The following is a 21,620-nucleotide window of genomic DNA, read 5'->3' on the forward strand; positions in this document are numbered from 1 at the left end:
CAGCAAACATATCCTACACACCTTCCTCTTATTTTCCCAACAACATCCCTGTGAAGTGGATTGGGCTGAGTGTGTGTGTGGCTGGCCCAAGGTCACACAGTTGGCTTTCATGGCTAAGGACTTGATTTCTTGCTTTTTAGCCTAGTGCCTTAACCACTAGACCAAACTGGCTCTGGGCATACTTTAAGTAATTTAACATTTCCAAGTTTTTATAACAGCAGCTAAGTTGCCTTCAATATGAAGTCTGACTGATTTGTGCTATTACTTGTCTAACATGAGGCATCATTATGAACTGCTGCTACAAGTAAAATAAGAATTTTAGAAGTCAAAAATAATAGGAAAATGAATGTTTTAAGATCTTCTGGCTTGAAAGTAGTAAAATACAAAAATGAAAGTAGCCAGCATACTATGCTATACTTGATTCTCTACTACAATTTATTATACACATTTACAATCCACAAATACATAAAAAAAATCTGTACACATCACATTACAATACATAGTAGCCACCAGTTGCTAGCTAATCAGAACACTCATAGGACCTGATTACAACTGCCTTAGAACAGGCAGAGGACTGTTTCTCCTGGCCCTGGGATTTCCCCAGTTACGCATTCCAGGATAAACACACTAATACAGATGGCCCTCCATAGCCGTGTCTCATTCAGAATCAGGAAAATTCTCATTCAGATGCCACAGCTCGGGCTGTCTCCTGCCTCTGCATCATTTCTTCATCTTCATATCTGCTTCAATGGCACAACGACGTCCTCTAGTTCCTCCATCCTGTTCAAAATGCAAAGGGAAAACACTGTTACTAGAAGGACTTGTGCAAAGGACAGAGAGGCTTGGCTGCTATCTGTGTTACCAGGAAAGGCTCAGCACTTAGTCTGACAATACTGCTTTCCTTCCTATAACACAGAGGATTCCTTTCTGGAAAGGAATTGGTGGTGGTGGTGGGGGGTTCTGTGTCAGCTCAGAGCAAATGGGGGAAATATGTGCTGTGGCTAATTTGCGGGTGCTGGGAAATTATACTTGTTAATTTTTTTCTCTCATTTGAATAACAGGTGCTCATTTCTTCAAGTGGACAGGAGAGATGTTTGTCTAACATACCTGATCCAACTGCTGCTCTTTACAGAAGGTCTCTTCCAGCTGCAATACCCTGGCACTATTTTCCCTAGCATCTCCTCACAGCGGCTCTCCATGAATGTAGGGCAGTCAGATAGCTGACTTCCTTTTGCTGCCCTCTCCATCTGGCTGCCTGTCCTCATGTTTCTCTGTCTTAATAGATAAGGATTAGAAATCCTATTCTTTTGGCTGGAGGATGAACCTGTCGAAACGTATTTTTGGCGTATTGAGAGACGGTGATTGCCCAGATTACTCATGAAAAGAATGAACAAGCCACTGCATTTTAGTTTTGTAGCAGTTTTATATGCTATACCCTCTCAGAAATTTGGTTCTCATGAGTCTCAGACTTCTAGAATTGAAAGGAGCCATTGAAACCAGCATCTTATTTGGCGCAAAATACAAATTAAAGTATCTATAATAGATAGCTAAGGTTTGCTGGAACATATCCAGTAATGAATAGCCCACCATCTATTTGGCTAACTGTACTATGGTCAAATTACGTTCACTGTTAAGGAAGGTTTTTTTTCCTTAATTCAATCAGAATCTGTCTTTAAGCCCATTATATTAAACTTAATAGATTTAGAATATAATAATACAAAAGCACAATGGATTTTATTTGGTTTCAGTGTAGCACATTTGTGAAAATCCAAACAGTGATGGTTAATTCAAACAATTTAGGTTTAGGAAAATATTTAAACCTAGCCACTGTGTGGTTGAAGGACTGCAATGATGGAATATCAACTCTGAAAGAAAAAACCCCTTAATGAAACAGGTATGGGTGGAGAGGAATAAAATTCCTCTCTGTAAAGGGAAGCAAATTAAAGAATATTTACTGGTTTTTCATCTTTAAAATAATATGTGAGGAATAAATATATTCAATACATTCTCCTATACCACCAATAAATGTGTGTTGTATTTTCTTTTACACATAACAAAAAATTAAATATAAATGACTATAAAAATGATACAGAGCGGCTTCAAATATCAATGATATATCACCCAACTATGGCCATGAAAATTTATCTATTGGGTTCTGTTATTGCTTTTAGGCTTTGCTATGTTTATGCCATGATGCATTTTTACATAACTTATTTAAAGATTAGGTTTTTCCAAAAACACTATATTCTGAAGTGGCGGAACATTTAAACAAAAAAATATTTTCCCACCTAATTATAATTGGAAAAATGAGTCAATATGTAAAAATTAGTTCTCAGCTATTCAGCTAGGCAAATATTTATTTTTTAAATTTATTTTAATCCCATTTATATCCCGTCCTTCTCCGAAGACTCAGGGCAGCTTACAATCTAAGCACAAACCAATGTGCTTAGCAATAGCCTTCATTCTATGTATATGCCTGCTTATTAGGGATTTTGCCCCCCCCCAGCGGCATTATTACAAAGTCAGCTTATTGCCCCCAACAATCTGAGTCCTCAGTGGTTGCACAGAACAACAATTCAATTAACACACATTTTCCTACTCCTGCACAAGAAGCTGCAGATGTCAACATTTATGTTCAAAATATGGTTAGATAAACCACAAATGTAAAGATCATTCAGCAAAACAGGTACATGCATATCATTTATATACATTACTTTTTTCCAGAGTGGATATAGCAAAGTATAATCCATAAAGCAAGGCTAGCAAAACTTTGCAACCATACGCAACATATATTGGAACAATGAATCCAAGAAAAGCATACAGAGGTTTCACAAGAAACTTATGTTCTAATAAGAAGTAAGGCTCAAACAGACAGCACTTACAATCACTCTGTATGAATAATTATTAGGCAAAAAAACTGAAACTGAACACAACGACGAACTACAACATAAAACCTTGGATCTTTTAACAAACTTTGATATTTGGAACACAATTAGGATTCTACTTCCCCTGGGTTTTTTTAAAAAAATATTTATACAAATTACCTTCATTTTCAAATAAACCATTATAGTCACATTTGAGAGCCTTTAAAAAGTATTATTTGGCCATATGATTCTAGAATATCCTTGCTAAGAATTGAATTAATTAGTTCTCTGTTTTATATTTAATTTGTCAACTGTTCGTTCAAAAAGAGCAGGGTACCTTTTTGTGCCATTCTAACAACAGCCTTACAGAGGACTTAGGTTAAAATTTAACGATTGGTTTAGTTATCCATAGCATTACATAATTAACTAGGGCTTGAACAGGAATCCTCCTGCTACTTATTCAGTTCTAACACTACAACACTTATCTTCAATACTTCAGACCTTTCTGAAACATACAATTGGCTATCTTTGGAATTCCCTGTCCAGGAGAAAATCGACTCCGTCCAAACTTTAATGACATTTATTTTAATTAGATTTTATTCAAATAATTTATGTTCAAGGAAGATGAACAAGACTGGCATGATTCTATATTTAAATATTTGTATTGATGTTTGCTGAGTACCTAAATATTTTGTTGTGGTTTTATTGTTCTATTATATCTCTAAAAACACCAAGTATCCTGCAGACCAGTAAGGAAGAACAACGTAAAGTGCTGCAAGTCAAGATATTACTAAGTTACATTCATTTTATTTGTTTCCAATAACCAACCTTTTCAAAATGCTGAAGACAATCTTGTGAACTACATAGTACAAAGCTATAAATGTAAGGCATAGCAAGCAGGGTCTTCCACCCAAAAATGACAAAAGCCTCTATCCCTATCATACAATGAAAACGCTTTAAAGCATAACTGAGTGTTTCTTACAATTCAGTAATAAAAGACCTAGAATCTTCCTATCATTTTAGGAAGGCCTACGTCATGTATTCAATATTCCCAATTTTATGGCAATTGTGATTGTTAAGTACTTACAAAGAGAGAAAGAAGAAATGCTGGGGAGCCCATAGGGCCACTGTCCTATTAAGAAATAAACAGAAGAGGTAAATGGATTTGTCAAGAATGAATACAACATATCTAAGCACCTAATTGTAGTGACAGTCACTGTTCCATATATATTACATTCAGAGCCAGGAATCTCCAATTCATAGGACACTGTTAGGCAGAAAAGTCTTAACAATTTAAATATCAAAACACCAGGAGTTTTGTGGTTTCAAAAGCTGCTTTAAATCCTCACATGCAGGTTATAGTATTAAAAGTCAAGATTCATTAGCTCTTATTGGTCCTACCTTCTCCGAAGCATCTTGTTTCCGAGTAGAATCTCGTCCACGGAGACTTTTTGCACTGATCCCAGACTCATTTGTCTGCATGATCAACTGCGTGGCTAGAAATTGCTAAAAACAAAAATCATGGCACAGTATGGGTTAGGATTCAGAATGAATAGAAAGTTTAGCATCTTACAATCATAACCCTGGAAACAATTAGCTTGTTTTTAACCCTATATACTTCTTGCTTGCTTTGAAACACTCAGGTAACAGTCTTGTCAAGTTAACCTATTTCTTTCTATTCTAAGCCAGGGAGACATTAACAATAGCAGAAGGAGCAGGCCACTCCACTAAGGACATTAACTTCTCCCGTGTCAAATCAGAATAGGACTGTTGCTCAATGAAGATATTAAGATTGTGCCTTTACCTGAATCTGCTCCAAGACATCTCGCTGCATTTCCACAGCCATGTGATAAACATCATGGTCAGAACTATTGTACATGACAGCGTTTTGGAACATCAGCATAATGTCTCGTTGGAACTCTGCTGTGGTTCTGATCAACCCATTCTCAATATTTTTCTTAATCGTTGACAAATCCATTGGCCTGCAAAAGAGTCGAGCAAATAGGTTTTGTCTTAAAATCAAATGCATTGAATATAAGTGCATTATGAGCAGGCTCCAAGCATCAGAGTATCACTTATAAAATTAATTGTTCTCTCATGTTTTTCTCTGCTATTTTATTTAGTATTGGACTGAATGGGCCCCAGGACAGAATATGACAGCAGTAGCAGAGTAAGGACTAGTGCTGATAGCTGACTCGGTATCAATATAAAACAAATACTAACCTCTGTACAATACTATGGTAACCTGGAGCGATATCATCAGTCACGGGCTGTAAGAAGACATTGGCATACCTGTTCAAAGAAGACACATTAGTCCTAAGAAATATTAGTCCTAAAATAGACGTATTAGTCCTAAGGCAATAAACATAATTCCCACTTATTTATTTGTATCTCACCTTTATTATCTTTACAAATAACTCAAGGAGGCAAACATATCCAACACACCTTCCTCCTCCTATTTTCCCCACAAAAGCAACCCAGTAAGGTGAACTGGGTGGAGTGTGTGACTGCCCCAAGGTCACCCAGCTGGCTTTCATGGTCACTTGAAGAAGCTTGGAAACCTCTTCTAATCTACTACCCATTTATTTGCTCAATATGCTGTGCTAGTAGTTTCCAATTCTAGGGGCCGGTGCTCATCTCCCTTTCAAAGCTGAAGAGCCAGCGCTTGTCCGAGGACGTCTCCATGGTCATGTGGCCGGCATGACTAGACGCCAAAGGCGCACGGAACGCTGTTACCTTCCCACCGTAGTGGTCCCTATTTTTCTACTTGCACTTTTTACGTGCTTTCGAACTGCTAGGTTGGCAGAAGCTGGGACGAGTAACACACGCTCACTCTGTTACGCGGCACTTGGGATTCAACCCGCCAAACTGCCGACCTTCTGATCGACAAGCTCAGTGTCCTAACCCACTGAGCCACCACGTCCCTCAATATGCTGTACAAGGGGGAAAAAACTTGCAGTCTGAAAGCCTGTCCTCTGTGACATGAATTCCAGGAAACAACAACAACAAAGTGTGTAAAAGTACGACAAAGCTGTAATATACAGTAGCAAGCATGCAAAAGGCAAGTAGATGCAGCACCAAGAAAAAAAGAGGCTAACCTCAGATCACCAGATACGCCCTGGTTTAGAAAGTTCTGCCAAAATTAATTCATTTCACACATTTTCTAATGCAGCGCTACATGTCTGGTAAGGACTTTTTGGTGAAGAAATTGTTAAAGTAAAAAATGTAGGACTTCAGAGGCTGCTAGTCTACGTGCTAAAAGCTCCTATGAGTAAGTCTAAACTGCAAAGTTTGTTTAAAAAAATATTTTTAATAGTAAAAATAAATTCTCTCTCTCTATATATAAAATATTTGATAACAATTGCAAATTATTTTTGAATAATAAAAAAAAAATCTCTCTCTATATATAAAATATTTGACAAAGAGTTGCAAACGGCAAGCACGCAATTAAGAGGTTCTTTTCACCCCATTATCCTGCACAAGGTAAGCTTTCTTTTAAGACGATGCTTATTGCGACACAGACATTTCTTATTTCTATTTTCCAGGAGAACCACGGCAAGTCCTAAGGTTGTTGATTTACCTGTGATTAGCAGCTGCTCTCCAAACGAGCATAATAGCCTTCTTCCAGATTTTTTGTGCCTGAATAGCCTCCTGATCCTCACTGCAAACAGAGCTAGAGAAAGACAGGAAAAGCCATTCTTCAGGAAAGCATACGAGTACTTTACTTCCCGAAGTAAAGCACGTAAAGGAGGATCTAGTAATGAACTCTAACTCTCGGTGGGAATCCCCATCTTTTACGTTTCCCTGCAAAAAAAAGGATGGCTGTTCTCCTCGAAGCTGGAGTCTTACCATGAGGCTCCACCAGAAATCAACGACTCGTTAGACAAGTGTTCTAAATTAGGCCAGCCCCAACACTAGAGAATATGGTATAAAGGGACAACGCTATATCTAGCCTTCAGCCAGCTGGAGTTTGCTCTGGGGTATCTACTGAGTAGCTGGAGGTTGACCGATACTCACAACTGTGAGGAAGCAGGGCTGCTGGGAATGGAATCAGCCAGCGTGTGAGACTGCAAAGGTGCATTATGGATACTGAAGCCATCATCACTCTCACTCACAGGGGGCTCATTGTCCATTTCTGAGAGATATCCCTCACCCTGATCTTCCTCTTTGGGCTCCTCCAAACTGGCAGCCTCGCTGGCACCATCCTCCTCATCCTCTTCACCCTGAGCATCCCGAAATACAGGATTAAAAGACTAGCAAGTCAGCCCAGCCAAGATGCAGCTGCCAACAACAGCACTGGCACCAGCCTCCAAATGTGATGGTTGCAGGAAAAGCAAAACTACATGCAGAAACACCCCCATGCATGGCAGAACATGCTCAGGGAGAGGCCCAGGCCTACAGCTTCCCCATCTAATCTGCACTGCCTGATTAGACGTTCAGACGGAGCTCTGTCTCACGTATCTGAATATGGACTGAGGGCCTTTTTAAAGCCAGGACCTTCTCAGCGGTGACACCACCGCCGTCAAGCAAAATTCAACCGTTCCTTTAGATCAGGGGTCTTCAAACGTGGCCCTTTTAATGAGTTGTGGACATCAACTCCTGGCTGAGGAATTCTGGGAGTTGAAGTCCACAAGTCATAAAAGGGCCAACGTTTGAAGACCCCTGCTTTCGATCAATAGTAAACAGCACTTCTCCCACAAGTCATTCGCAGCTACTGAGGTTTTGTTTCTCCTTGGTTTTCGCTACATTATTTTTCATTATTTTACATTATAGACGATACTGCTGCATTTTTGTTTTTAACTTGTCTGATTGTAATTACTCTATCTAATATAAATCATTACTCAGGACGACCTTGGCTAAAAAAAAAAAAGCACAAAAATAAACTCCTAAAATGAACACAGCTGTTAACTGAAACCCTAACCCACCACCAAAACTCCCCCACCCACCCTTTCCCATTGCTTCCAGAAAAGTTAACAACTGATTTCTGGGCATCAGGATGAGTTGGGATGGGATTTTGCAGTAGGTCTGGCTTTCTTTTGACTGTAGATCAGTTGCAAAACAAAGAATAGCTGCTTACATCCTGCACATATCCAAAGAGTAAATAAAATACCTTCAGCTGGTTTTCAAAAAGGGCTTGAGCTTCATCTTTCATCGATTCTGAGAAGAAAACGACAAGAGTTACTTGCACAAAGCTCGTCATTTTAAAGGACCTTCTCCATCAGATTCACGTAGGTTTGTCCTTCCTGGAAACCTACGGAAACCTCCCTGCTTCCCATTCTATCCAACGCGGTTACCTGACAGCTCATATTTGTGGTGGGCATCTGCCTGGGAGGAATCTTCACTTGCACTTGGAGCATGTGGAGAGGAAGTCTCCTCATCAGGAGGGAGCTAGAAAGAAAATAATTTTTATTGTGCAGGACAACGAAAGCAGGCTGGGAGGCTGAAGTGACAGAACCCCAGCTGGACAGCCGCACGTATGCACATCCGGACAGGGAGCTCCTTGAAGACCTCCTAACCAACGACCAGCAGAGCTCCGGGGTCGGCTGTAATCTCACAAGGGGAAAACCGGTAGTATATGATATGGGGAATTGCCTTCCAGTTGCTGAGAATCTTGAGTTTCATTTAAGAAACGGCGAGGGACAATTCTAGACTAGCGACTGCACAGGGACAAGCCACATTTGCAGCAGTCTTCAGCGAGAGGAGACGGCTGAGTACAATTTTAAAAATATCGAAGCTGGGACATTGTGATTCTTAAGATACTTCTGGTTAACAAAGGGTAGTAAATTATGTAAAACAATAAATGATCGCAAACGTTTTACATCGGATTTAACTAACATTCAAGACTGATTTTCAACGTCTCGGCACCAGGACAATAAATACAGTGCCAAATTTAGCCAAAATACTAAATGGAACCAAACGCAATACGAGAGCTACCCTTTCCATTTCTTACATACACATTCTAAATTACCTCTGCTTTCACCGTGCCATGATCCATGTCATCTTTTGTCGATTCCACATCCATGTCAGAGCCTGTCAAACCAACCGCTGTCGTCTCTTCATCTTCAGAGATACGGCCCCTCAATTCGGAAGCTTCGCTTGTTCTAGCTGCTAGCGCAGCAGCTTCTTCAGAGCCCAAGCGCACCTGCCCTTGTTCGGCAGGCTCAGTTTTGATATCGGCTCCCAAATCGCCCAGGCTCATCAGATCTCGGATCCCCTTGGCTTCCAATTCCTCACAGTCCGGCCTTTCTTGCTTTATTGTTACCGTCACTTGGGGCATCTGGCTCTGCTTGTCGTGCTCCTGTTGGATTGGATGCTCTCGCTGGAGGGGGTGCTCCCAAGGGCTTGTTAGAGACTGAGGATCCTCAATCTCTTCACAGAAGGACAAGGCCGCCTCGACTGCTGCCACATCCAAGACTTCAGGATGATCGTCCACCTTTCCAGACAAGAACATAAGAAGTAGAGACAGACTGTTCATATAATAAGAGAGGCAACCGGGGCGATGGAGTGTGTGTGACCTCCCAAGTGTTCTACACGCCAGAATGAAGTGAAGGTATGACGGAAACATTTTTTTTTTGGCCACTTTTGCATAAATCAGGCATACTATTACAGACGGATAATACATGGAAAACTATATAAAACAGTGGCTTTGGATTGTGAGAGATTATAGCAAATGCAAAGCTTCTTTCTAAAGGGAACTATTCTGTGGGCCTCCATTCTTCATCAGTCAAAGAAACTAATGTGTTTTGAGCTGAAACTATCTGTTGAGATCGTTAAAACAACGAGGGAAAAGTAAACCAGGCCAATGCCTTTTTGACGAAAGAAATTTCAACTCTTGTTAGAAAGTACGACTAAAAGCCAGGCCTCTGGATAATTACCTTGTCCTCAATGATAGCTATGATGTCCCCAACAGTTTCAAAATCAAGTTCTTCCCCAGTGTAGGAAGGCTCTTCCCCTGCGTACGAAACGGCAATATCCATCTTCTCAGCCAAATCCAGGTCTTCTTTGCTATCCATGTGGTCTTTGGAAGTCCCTACAGCACCAGGTGCCCCAGAGCCCAGGCAGTCTTTCTTGATGGAATCAATGATCATGGAAATTTCACTGCTATCCATTGATACTGTCACAGTGTGAGGATCAGGCACTGCCTCCATGGAAACACAGGCGTTGGGCTGATTCACTGGACAAGAGTGACAAGTCAAGTGAAAGCCTGGCAGCTGCAGCAACCAGCAATGTGGGTCAGATCAAGGCATAAAAAAAAAAAGCATTCCACAGCCCGGCATAAAGGCACATGCGGGCTGGTACCACTTTCTGTCCCCTCCCCCACCAAGTTCTGAAATCAAAAGAAGAGCTATTCCTTAGCATCAAAGCCTAGTTCTAGTCCCACTCCAGTACTTTTACCATAACCCTTTCTTTAATCTGCCCTGACTGAAGAACTTTTTCTAAACAGCCTTGAGCCAATCCTCTGCTCTATAATTAGCACGATGCTGCTGAAGTCCAGCAATCTTATCGCTCTGCTATCAAATGTAGATGCCCACAGCCCACATTCACACAGCCCTTCCTCTAAATCAAGGGAAAACAGTCTTCTGTTAGGTACTGAGTAGCATATGAGTGCAAGGACGCACCTGTCGCTACACTTTCTGGAGTTGCAGCGGGTGGCACAGCGGGTGGCGCTTGTAGTGTGGGCACCATGACTATGGTGGCCTGAGACACGGACTCTATAGGGGGAGGCAGGAGTTTGGCTGGAGGCTCACTGGCAACAGCAGAAAAGGAAGCAAGCGATGAGGTGAATTGTGCTGGACCAGCTTCTAAAAGGCGGGAAAGAGTAGGAGCACCTAACAAAGTAGGAAGACAGGAAAGGCACGTTTAGCCACAAGCAACAGCTATAGAAGACTACAAAGCAGGCGGTCCCTGTACTTATCCCACAATAGCTCGTGCCACAACACTAACATGTAACAACACCTTTTATAAAAGGGCAGCTCTGCTGGAAGTCACCTATTAGAAATCTCAAAACATATGCAAACAAGGATGTAGCATGCTTTCAAGTGGACGATAATACAATTTACACATCACTGGAAAAAATGCAATCCATCTTCTGCACCAAAGAGTTCTACTTCATTTTCGTATATGAAATGATAAAAAAATAGTACTTAATTTATGAAGATATGCAGAATTTACAAGATCTCTCTCTCTCTCTCTCTCTGTGATGCATCCGGGACCAGCTGTAACTTCCGAGGAACTTTCCAGGGCAGCCCAATGTACAACATAATACAATAATCCCAGTGAGGTGACTGGGGCATGACTGACCATCCAGAGGACTTCCTAATCTAGCCCATTAGATGCAACTGGGCAAACGCCATGTAGGTCACAACTATCGCCTGCTCCTTGAGTAGAAGTTGTGAGTTCAAGATAATCCTGGGATGCACCTCAGAAGGCCATCCTCCAAATTTTCTCTTGGTACCCAAGAGGCATAAAATCCTCCCTTTGCATCCATAGAGCATTTGACTGTAAAACTAATTACTTTCTGATACTTGGGAAAGCAAATTCTGCATCATGCTGAAAGCATTCAAATCTACAGAGCAAGGCGTAGCAGAAAGATCAAATATTACATAACGTCCATAAAGCCTAGATTAAAAATACTGCACTTTGTACAAATTATCATGCCTTCCAAGAACCCAACTTTTGCAGTGTTACATTCACAGGTTTAAAACAGTAGGTAAAACACTGTAAAACAACGGGTCCTACCTGAAGCAGCGGGGGTCGCAGGAATAGTGGCAGAAGCCGACGCCATTTCCCCACCGTGTAATACTGGAAGAACACCTCCCACTTCCAGGAGGAGACCAGAGCTGCTTGGATGACCAGCAACAACAGAAAGGTCACCCTCTGCCACCTGCCGAAACATACCACCTTCTAAAGATCAACATAACTTTCCGTCAAGTAACAAAAGTCTCACTCAGCTGCACTATGTTGCACTGCAATAAACTTTCTTACGGCTGAAGCTTTCTGGCCTTTGTAGGAATAAAGAAAGGTAAATGATTTCTTTGCAAAAAAAAGTTCACCAAGGAGAAAGGTAGGGGAAATTTTTAAAAAAATGCAAAATCTATCCCTATCTAAACAATGTTTCTATGTTGGGTTTGAGTTAAACACACTTGTTCTTTAGAGTGAACACCAGAACAAGATAATCTTAAATTCTGATGATGTTAAATTCAGGGAGATTGCACTAAGTCTCCATTTGCCTGGCGCTCTAACCTAAACTGAACATTTAATGTAGTATACTACAACGGCTCCTGTCCCTACCTAGCTTATCAGTTTAAGGCTTACTATGCCTTTCAAAAGTTCTTTCTGGCATCAGCAAAAAAAAAAGAAGTCACGATTTGTTAGTTACTACATTTCTGATAGAATCCTGTACCTGAAAAATAATCAGCAACGGCTATTTCATAACTGCATCAACTGGGAGGATAGGAACCAGAATATGCAGGAGGATGCATTCCTTGCTTACCAATAAACTAGAAAAACATGTCATGAAAACCAGCTCTAAACAGACTTATGTTGGATTCAAATTTTTGATAAAATTCCAGGCAACAAAATTTGGCTACATAAATTTTCTGTTTGTATAAAAGGGAAAAAGCTGAGAACATCTTTTTGGAAACCAGAGGCAGAACCTTTCCAATACTTTTAGGAAGACACACTCAGAGACAAGGAACAAGTTTCCTCAAAAAACAAAAACCCCACCAAAATCAAAACACACACACACACACACACACACACACACACACACACACACACACACACACACATATATATATATATATATATATATATATATATATATATATATATAATGTGTATGTATGTATGTGTATGTATATATGTATATGTAAATATATGTATGTGTATGTACACACACACCTTTTTCTTGCATAATCTCTCACACTAGAAGTTGCTGTTGCAGCTATACTATAAATAATAAATAAATACACACACGTGTGTGTCTGTGTGTGTGTGTGTGTGTGTGTGTGTGTAGTTTTCCCTAAAATAAGACCCAACCAGAAGACAAGCCCTAGCATGATTTTCCAGGACACTAGTAATATAAGCCCCAGTTAAGATAGTCAGCCAGATGGATGCATTTAGTACCATATTTTCCCCAAAATAAGACCTAACCAGAAAATTAGCCCTAATGCATCTTTTGGAGCAAAAATTAATATAAGACCCAGTCTTATTTCCAGGGAAACACAGGTATTTATAACTGCCCATCTCATGGATTTGTGATTCATAGTTTCATCAAAAAAAACCAAGAAAACACAGGTCTTTTGAAGTCCATGGATATGTTTCTACATTCAAGGACATGTTCTAAATATCATCCAATCTAAATATCATTCCATCTAATGTAATTTTTAAGAGTAAAAATGAAGTAAGGTTTCATGTAATTACTGCGCTTTACATTTGCCCTATAATAGGTTCAAGAGACACCATTTTAAGGAATCTATAAACTACTAAAACTGTGTGTAACCTTTAACTGTACAAAATGTTGCATCGTAAGCCAACAATCTTTGAACCATGGTATCTCAAATGGGCTAATTTACAGAACGTGTCTAAAATCCATAATTCAGGACTCCCATGGAATTGAATCTGGCATATTTCATAAAATATTTGATGACATAATATAAACTATAAAAATGTTATGAAAGTTTGCATTATATTATGAAATATTTTATGATCAACTATGGTCAACTCCTGATTCTTAACCGTACTATACAGTTCAGCGTGGTCTATTTTCATCTCCGAGTATCTCCCTGAATTTTTCCAGCGAAGGCAGTACATTAGAAGCTCTGCCATTGTTCAAGGCACTGAGGAATCTGGTAAGGAAATCTCTCTGAAAAGATGGCCTAATGGGTCATGGGTTTTCAAGTCACACATAGTAGGGAAATTTTCTTTCACTCTTGCGTATTTTGGTTAGCCATTCCATCTCTTTCATAATTTTAATATTTGCAGAATTCATTTGTTTTTGTTTGACCTAGATTGAAAACATTTATAACATGCGGAAAGTCCTCGATCTACGAGCATTCATTCAGCAACCACTTGAAGTTATGATGGTGCTGAATGAATGGTTGTGACCAGTGCTCAGATTTCCAGCCATCCCGGGACCTATGCAGTCCAGTGATTGCTAGGTAGGCGCTTGGCACTGGTTCGCACTTACGACTGGTTGCAGTACCCCATGATCGTGTAATTGCCACTTGAAATCTTCCTTCCTGGTTTCCTCAGAAAGTGAATGCGGAAGCCAGCAGGGAAAGTCACTGGGATAAGTCTGCCATACCCATGCACCCACCCTTAGCCGCTCCGTGTTTGGCCACTCATCCACCCCATGTATCTTCCCTGAGCCTCAACACACCTCCCACACCACCTCTCTCCCTGAATCATGGTGCCCCCCCATCCTCATGGACCACACTGTGCCCTCCCTCACCCGACCTGCCCGCCAGCCTGCTTATGAGCTGCCTGGGACTTAACCTCCTGCGGGCTTTCCCACTAACTTGCTTGTGGGAAGTCAGCAGGAAGTTGCCTTGCCTAACAACTATGGGATTTGGTTAACAATGGCAATCGGTACAGCAAGGATTGCTATTCCTAAATGATATGGTCATGGTATATAATTTCATTGCTTAGTGACAGAAATTTCAGGCCTAATTGCTGTCCTAAGTCAAGAACCATCTGTACAGGTAGTCCTCGAATTAGGACTGGTTGCTTAATGACCACTTGGACTTAAAAAAAAAACTATTTATGATCCATCCTCAAAGTTGATTTCTGCACACCATGGTCACGTGATCGCATTTCTGGCACTTGGCAACTGGCTTACATCCATGACTAGTTGCAGCATCCCATGGCTATGTGACCACGATTTGTGACGCTTTGGGCCAGTTTCTGGTGGGTTTTGTCAGTTTTTTTAAAGAATGGATTCGCTTAACAGCTGCGATTCATTTAACAACCATAGTGACTCACTTCACCACCGTTATAAAAATGGTCATAAAATCCAAGTCGTCACCTGGTGCCTCAACCTACGGCTGAAATTTTGGGCTCCACTGTGGTCATAACTCAAGGACTATCTGACCTTTTTGCCAGGGTTGTTTAAGCATGCTTCGTTGCACTGTGGAAAAAGTACTGTGGATGCCATGCATCACTTTCACTGCTAAAATCTATCTGAACTACCCCATTTGAAAAGCCTTGTGCCTTTTCTGGTGAAAGTCAGTCACAGAGATTCCCCCAGATTTCTGAACATGTAAGGAGGGGACTCCATACCAGCCTGGGGCTTGTGGGCAGGAGGCTGCCTTTCTTCAGCAGCTCTGAAAGCAGAGGAGAAGGAGGCGGAGTTGCTTTCTGTCCTAGCATCTTTTTCTGGGTTGAATCGTCTGTGACTGGGGTCAAGGGGGCATCCAGGGAGGTGGAGCCCATAGGGGTGTCAGGGATCCCAATGAAGGAGGCAACTGGGGTGCTGGGCAATGTCCCTGGAGTTACCTGAGGAAGAGAAAAACCACACTGTTCAAAGCCACATCCTCACCATCTTGACATGTCCCTGTGACTCCTCCCAACAGGGCCAATGGCACAGCCTATCCCAAGCAGCTCCTCCATCACACTAGCTTCCCTTGTAATTCATGTCTCTCTCCACCGGTTTTTCCCTACGTTAGCCACTGTCAGCAAAATGTGCCTGTAGAGCAGGAAGTCTGTGAGAGCGGTGGAAAGCTCTGTACAGCCCAATGGCTTCATGTTCCTGCCAGATCTTACCCCTGGACTTGTCTCTTCCACACTGGGTTGAGACAAGTCTCCCAGAGCATACTCTGCTCCTGGTGATGTTGACCCTGCTGGAGAACGGACCATCATTCCTGGCATCCTTCGCGATGGATTTTTAATTGCTTGACGAGCTAAAGAAACAAAGGCAGAGAATTACATTCTAGTTCAGGCTATTCAGATTAAGAATTCTCAGCACAAAATATGGCGATCCTCAATTTTTCCACTCCCAAATCAGTCCAATGGGTAATCCCCTAAATAACTTTAATTCCATCCCACGTGATATTTATGAATACAGAACAGGAAAAATGTTCATCACTAGTTAATAACTTCTTGCTGACGACCATATTGGACGCGTTTACTTTTCATTTCTTCTATGCTTCTTTTTGGGTACAAGATCATTATGACAATCCATTATGCCTTAGACTCCTATGTCCAGCCTTAAAGACAGTATTTTATGCTCAGTCTTTCCACAGGAAATTTGAAGAGGAAGTTGGGATGGCCAAATAATTTTGTAGATCTTACTTTTTTAAACTGCATTTTGCTACTTTTAATTTCTGACGAAGAAGTTTAATTCTGAGGACCTTTGTTCAACTAAAAATCCAAATTCCAACTAACCTTGATAAGCAGCATCAGTAGCTTTTCTCTTCACTTCAGCCTCCTCTTCTTCTATTCTTTTTTTCCTGAAAAAATGCAGATCACAGTTATGGGAGCAAAACAGAATAGATATTTCCCACTCATCTAGCTAGTCCTCATTTAACCACAGTAATTGGGAACAGAATTTCTGTCACCAAGCAACCTGGCTGTAAAGCACAATGTCAAGTGACTGTGCTGTTTAGCACTTCTGACTGCTATCATTAAGTGAATCCCACGTGGATGCCATTTGTGACCTCCTGCCAGCTTTCCCATTGACTTTACTTCTCAGAAACCGGCAGTGACAGTCATAAATGGCAATAATGTGATCAGATGCTGCAACGTCGTAATTGTGAGCCAGTTGCAACTACAAGAACCAGTTATCAGTCGTTCAGCACCACTGTAACTTTGACAGTTGCTGAACGAATGGTCATTAAACAAGGTGTGTGGGATAAAAAATAGTGAGAAACCCATTTTTTTTATCCTTGAAAACAATTTTTAACCAAAACCTAAAAAAAATGTCAGGTACAGGTAACAGAACTCATAGGTGATTTGTCAAAATTCTTACTACAAAGGGCAGATAGGCTGGCAAGGAATGACATGAATACTGAGATAGAAGCATATGAATACATCGCTTATCTCAGTAATTTTAAGGCATACTTAAATAAACTTCCATTTTTGAGGTTCGTTTAAAAATTCACCTGATCCCAAGGATTCAAGACATGGAATTTATGAGTGGAAGAGTTGGGGAGAGTGTGACAAAACAGGGAAATAAGATAACCCACATCACAATGTCATTGTAAATTTCTTCCAGCCTGTGATCCATATGTCCTGCCTGGATCAGTTCTGCATCTCTCTTCAACTGCCTGTAAAGAAAATACAGGGTGTACAGTTTAATTTAATTTAATTAAATTATTAGCAATTGTGTCCATCTCACCCAATCTGTGACCTACCTGTACTTTTCCTGCGTCTCCTTAATAAACCTCTTAAGCTCCTCCACTCGTTCTGCTGTCAGTTTTCTCACAATGACATCTTCTACAGTTTCAACAACTTCTCCTTTCTCACCGCGCTTTCTTCTACACACACAAAGACAGGAGGGAAGAAGATTCTAGGGACTAGTAGTAGAAACCCCACCCCTGCAGATGAAGCACCCAGCGTTCATACTTCTAATCTTTTGGTATCTCCTCCTCATCTCAATTACTTATTACTTACTGCTTTTGGTCTTTTGTAATTCACTACAAAAAAAAACTATTGTAAAGTTTAAGAATACACTAAAGTAGTCCCAGTCAAGTACCTATTGGGGTGAAAGTTTGGGATCCCTGCAGAATTAGCTAATCGTGCAGTACTATGCATACAATTTAATGAGAACTTCACTTCAAATCTATATTATTTTTTATTTTTATTTTATTTTAATTCCATTTATATCCCGCCCTTCTCCGAAGACTCAGGGCGGCTTACAAGCTTAGCAGTAGCTTTCATTCTATGTATATGCCTGTTTATTAGGGCTTTCACACACACCCCAAGCGGCATTATTACAAAGTCCCGCACGTGTGTTAGTCGTTTCCGACTCTAGGGGCCGGTGCTCATCTCCATTTCAAAGCCGAAGAGCCAGCACTTGTCCAAGGACGTCTCCGTGGTCATGTGGCCGGCATGACTAGACGCCAAAGGTGCTCGGAACGCTGTTACCTTCCCACCGTAGTGGTCCCTATTTTTCTACTTGCATTTTTACGTGCTTTTGAACTGCTGGGATGTCAGAAGCTGGGACGAGTAACAGGCGCTCATTCTGTTACGCGGCACTCAGGATTCGACCCGCCAAACTGCCGACCTCCTGATCGACAAGCTCAGCGTCCTAACCTACTCAGCCACCACGTCCCTTCTATATTAATTAGATTCTGGTTAAACAAACATCAAACAATACAGTACATTTTGTTGTATTTTTATTGAACGCTACTGGAAAAAGTATGAGAGAAAATCTTCCGAAAAGATCAATAATTAAATAAAAAACAGAATGCATTCCTGAGTTGGGATTATTTACTCTGTTCTTACTTTTAGCCACCAAATCTACAAAGTAAATGGGAAGCTCGAATTCAAATCATTTGCATACCAGCAATATCTTCGATCTGAATGTACCCGAACTATCACAGTTTTAGTAATCCTGAATAATCACTGTCTGGGAGCAGAGTTTCAACTGCTCTGGTAAGCTCACTCTGCTGTTATGCTCTTCAGTTCAAAGGCTGAACAACTTGTTTAGTAGAGATGAACATGCTTCAAAAATGATTTAGAAGTGCTTTGTACCCAACATTTCCCAGGTTTCCTTGGAAGCCTGCCAGCAGTCAGGCTGCTTTAACAATTAACAAGGACATACTGCGTTCAACATCTAATCTTCCTCTGGTAAGAAATGGTTCAATCTTTAAACTCACTTTGGAGTCTCTGTTGTCTCCAGCAGCTCAGAATATTGTGATGCACAGTGCTAGAAAAAAGTACATACATACATTTTTTAGAAAACAGTCACCATAAACAACACAAAAAATAGTATTCCAACAAAAACTTGTGTGCGGCATATAACACATTTTCCACACTGTAAAGATATTCCCTAAAAACTGGAGGAGAGGATATATTTTCTGATAAAACTATATGGAACTTTCCTTGTGTGCAGCAACCAGGAAGAGATGCTCACCGCAACACTGGCACCATTAAGAGTTATCTCCAGAGACCCTCTAAAACAAAGCTCTATTAACGATAACTAATGCAATGCCAAGTTCCCCCCCATTTTTTTTAAAAGATATGTGTGCTGTGAAGCAAAGCTCCAAACAGTTTAATCCATGATCTTTATTTCCTAGATGTTCAAAGTACATCTTCCCAATAGAAAAACAAAAGGACATTATTATGCTTAAATATATTATTTAATCTTCTTACCTTCTGAGAAAACCAATCTGGTGGACGGCCGGGTTCTGCAAAGGGTTTAATAGCTCTGCTGACAGATACCCTATACAGATAAGGAGGATTTAAGATTTTCTTTCTCTTTATACGAAATATAGAGTATACCAGGGATGATACAACATTTACTAGACTGAGAAAAAAATACTGTATAAAAATACAGTATCTTGATAAAATACACTTTGAAGTTCATTTTGATTTCTATTCCATTCATAGAGATCTAGGGTCAAATATCTATTCATATCTGAAATTCATTGGTTAATTATACTCCGTCAGTCTAACCTATCTCAGTGTTGGACACCTGGATAATTAGAGAAGAAAACTACTGTAAGCAATTTGGTTCTTTGGGAATAAAAGGGGCTGGAAATGTAAATCATCAATATTTCCTACTGCCTTTTTCTATTGCACAAATCTAAATTGGATAAAAATACACCATACTGTTTTCAAATGTTGACTGCATGAATTTTAGTTTATTCCTCTCCAAACTTTTGTCTCATTCCAGAAGTAGAAATTCAGTATGAATAAGGTTAGAGTATAGAGTTCTACAATCTCTAGTGAGTTTCAACAATCAATTCAAAAACTGTAGTTATGCTCCTTTTCTTTTTGATGACTTCAATCTGTGCTTCTGAATTTAATCAGAACAAGTGCTTAATCACTTTTCAACTAAAATTTAAGGATGGAAAGTAGTATACAATCCATTGATTTGGCTATTTGCACTAATAAATAACCTCACTTTTCATTGTCGTTAACAGTACGGGGCGGGGGACTGGGGACTGTAGGTTTTACCCAAAGGTACATCACATCAAAAGAAGCCAATAATTCCCATCTTGGGAGTTTGCAGAAAAAAGGGAAATATTTATTGCAAATCATTTTGGGAACTTCTGGAACATGAAAGCTGGGAATAACAGATATTTCTCAATTTGTTTTCATCAAAATACCTATCACTAATATTGAGTTACATCTTAAAATAATTTAATAAATTATTTTATTGAATATTTAACAAAAGGGTGCTGTAACATGGCTTAGTATAAAGTAACTATAGTTAGTTCTTTGGTTTAATATTAGGGATACTGTAAACTGGTATGTGGCGGTTCACATTAAATTATTTTTAATTCAGTGATGCTACTTACAACTGTTCAGTGACCAAAGTCACAACAGCAGTGAAAAGAGTGATCTATGACCATTTTTCACAACTGTTGCAGCATCCCCATGATCTCGTGACCAAAATTCAGGCACTTGGCTACTGTTCCAGGGTCATGTGATAACGTTCTCAATCGGTTTCCGACAAGCAAAGTCAACAGGGAACCTAGATTCACCTAACGACTGCATGATTCACTTAATAACTGGCGTGATTCTAATATTCTAAGCCATTTTGTTGAATACAACTTGGCAGCAAATGTTCAAGTCCATTAACGGTATTTATCTCACCAGTTCTGGTCCCCACTTCGCATGACAGAAGAAGCCAAGCACAGCTTCTCTCGAATAGACCACGGTTCCGTGGGCCCAGCATTCATCAACTTGTGTTCTAACAGGGGGGGAAAAAATCATAATATTGCTGTAGGATGAGATATGAGGCAAATTATACATTCCTGATCTACCTGAAGAAAAAACAGATACAATTATCTGGAAAAATCTGGTAACATCTAAAAATGGTAAAGGCGAATTTTTTTTTAAAAAAAACTTTTTTGCAAACAAATGGTTCTTAGAAGAGGGTGGGTGGCAAAAAGAGCCTTGGTGGAGCAGTGGGCTAATGCCTCCTTAAGTAACACCAGCTGCCTGCAATTAGTGCAGGTTCGCATCCCACCAGGCTCAAGGTTGACTCAGCCTTCCATCCTTCCGAGGTAGGTAAAATGAGGACCCAGATTGTTGGGGGCAATTAAGCTGACTTTGTAATAATGCCGCTTGGGGTGTGTGTGAAAGCCCTAATAAGCAGGCATATACATAGAATGAAGGCTACTGCTAAGTTTGTAAGCCGCCCTGAGTCTTCGGAGAAGGGCGGGATATAAATGGAATTAAAATGAAATAAAAATAAAAATAAATAAAATAAAAGCCAACTCCTCGCGCCCCTGAAATGCGTGCTACAGGCAGATACAGCATGAAGCTTGGCTGTACACAGCTGCGCCAGATGACCGTGGTCTTCTCAGAAATGCAAGGCCACGGGCATCCTGAGGCCCAAAAAAAGGAGGCCCTGATACATTTGCCCTTAGCAAGGAAAAAGACCATTACTCACTGCCCGCTCCGGCCGCCATTTTCGCGAAAGGACGAGAGATTTCGAAGCTCCCCAGACATCGAGTCCGAAAGGTTAGGTCGGGCCTCTCCGCTCAGAACGGTAGGCGGTCCGTTCTATTGGACACCTCTTCCTATTGGTTGATTGAGAAGAAAAAAATGGTGGCCGGAAACAACGGTGTTTTTTTTTAA

At 40.5% G+C, this 21,620-nt stretch overlaps 1 protein-coding gene across 4 annotated transcripts; it reads right to left on the bottom strand.

The window, feature by feature from the left end:
* Positions 1-412: 412 nt before the first annotated feature.
* On the bottom strand, positions 413-21,537 carry BRD8 (bromodomain containing 8). 4 transcript variants are annotated; one of them, XM_083351286.1, is made up of 22 exons: positions 21,433-21,537; positions 20,631-20,727; positions 19,182-19,251; positions 18,686-18,735; positions 17,219-17,341; positions 17,051-17,131; positions 16,251-16,315; positions 15,630-15,766; positions 15,147-15,362; positions 11,604-11,748; positions 10,484-10,693; positions 9,740-10,038; positions 8,833-9,297; positions 8,159-8,252; positions 7,975-8,021; positions 6,882-7,087; positions 6,445-6,537; positions 5,088-5,156; positions 4,669-4,846; positions 4,266-4,370; positions 3,952-3,996; positions 413-780 (listed from the first exon to the last, which is right to left on the bottom strand). In XM_083351286.1, the coding sequence occupies exons 1-22, from the start codon at positions 21,449-21,451 to the stop codon at positions 721-723; spliced, it is 2,874 nt and encodes a 957-aa protein (XP_083207412.1). In that variant the 5' UTR covers positions 21,452-21,537; the 3' UTR covers positions 413-720. The 4 variants fall into 4 exon arrangements, with proteins under 4 accessions (XP_083207412.1, XP_083207415.1, XP_083207414.1 ...); XM_083351289.1 differs by lacking the exon at positions 15,147-15,362; XM_083351288.1 differs by lacking the exon at positions 10,484-10,693.
* Positions 21,538-21,620: the final 83 nt, after the last annotated feature.

The sequence above is a fragment of the Vipera ursinii genome, assembly GCF_947247035.1.
Source record: "Vipera ursinii genome assembly, chromosome: 2".
In the NCBI taxonomy this organism is placed as follows: Eukaryota; Metazoa; Chordata; class Lepidosauria; order Squamata; family Viperidae; genus Vipera; species Vipera ursinii.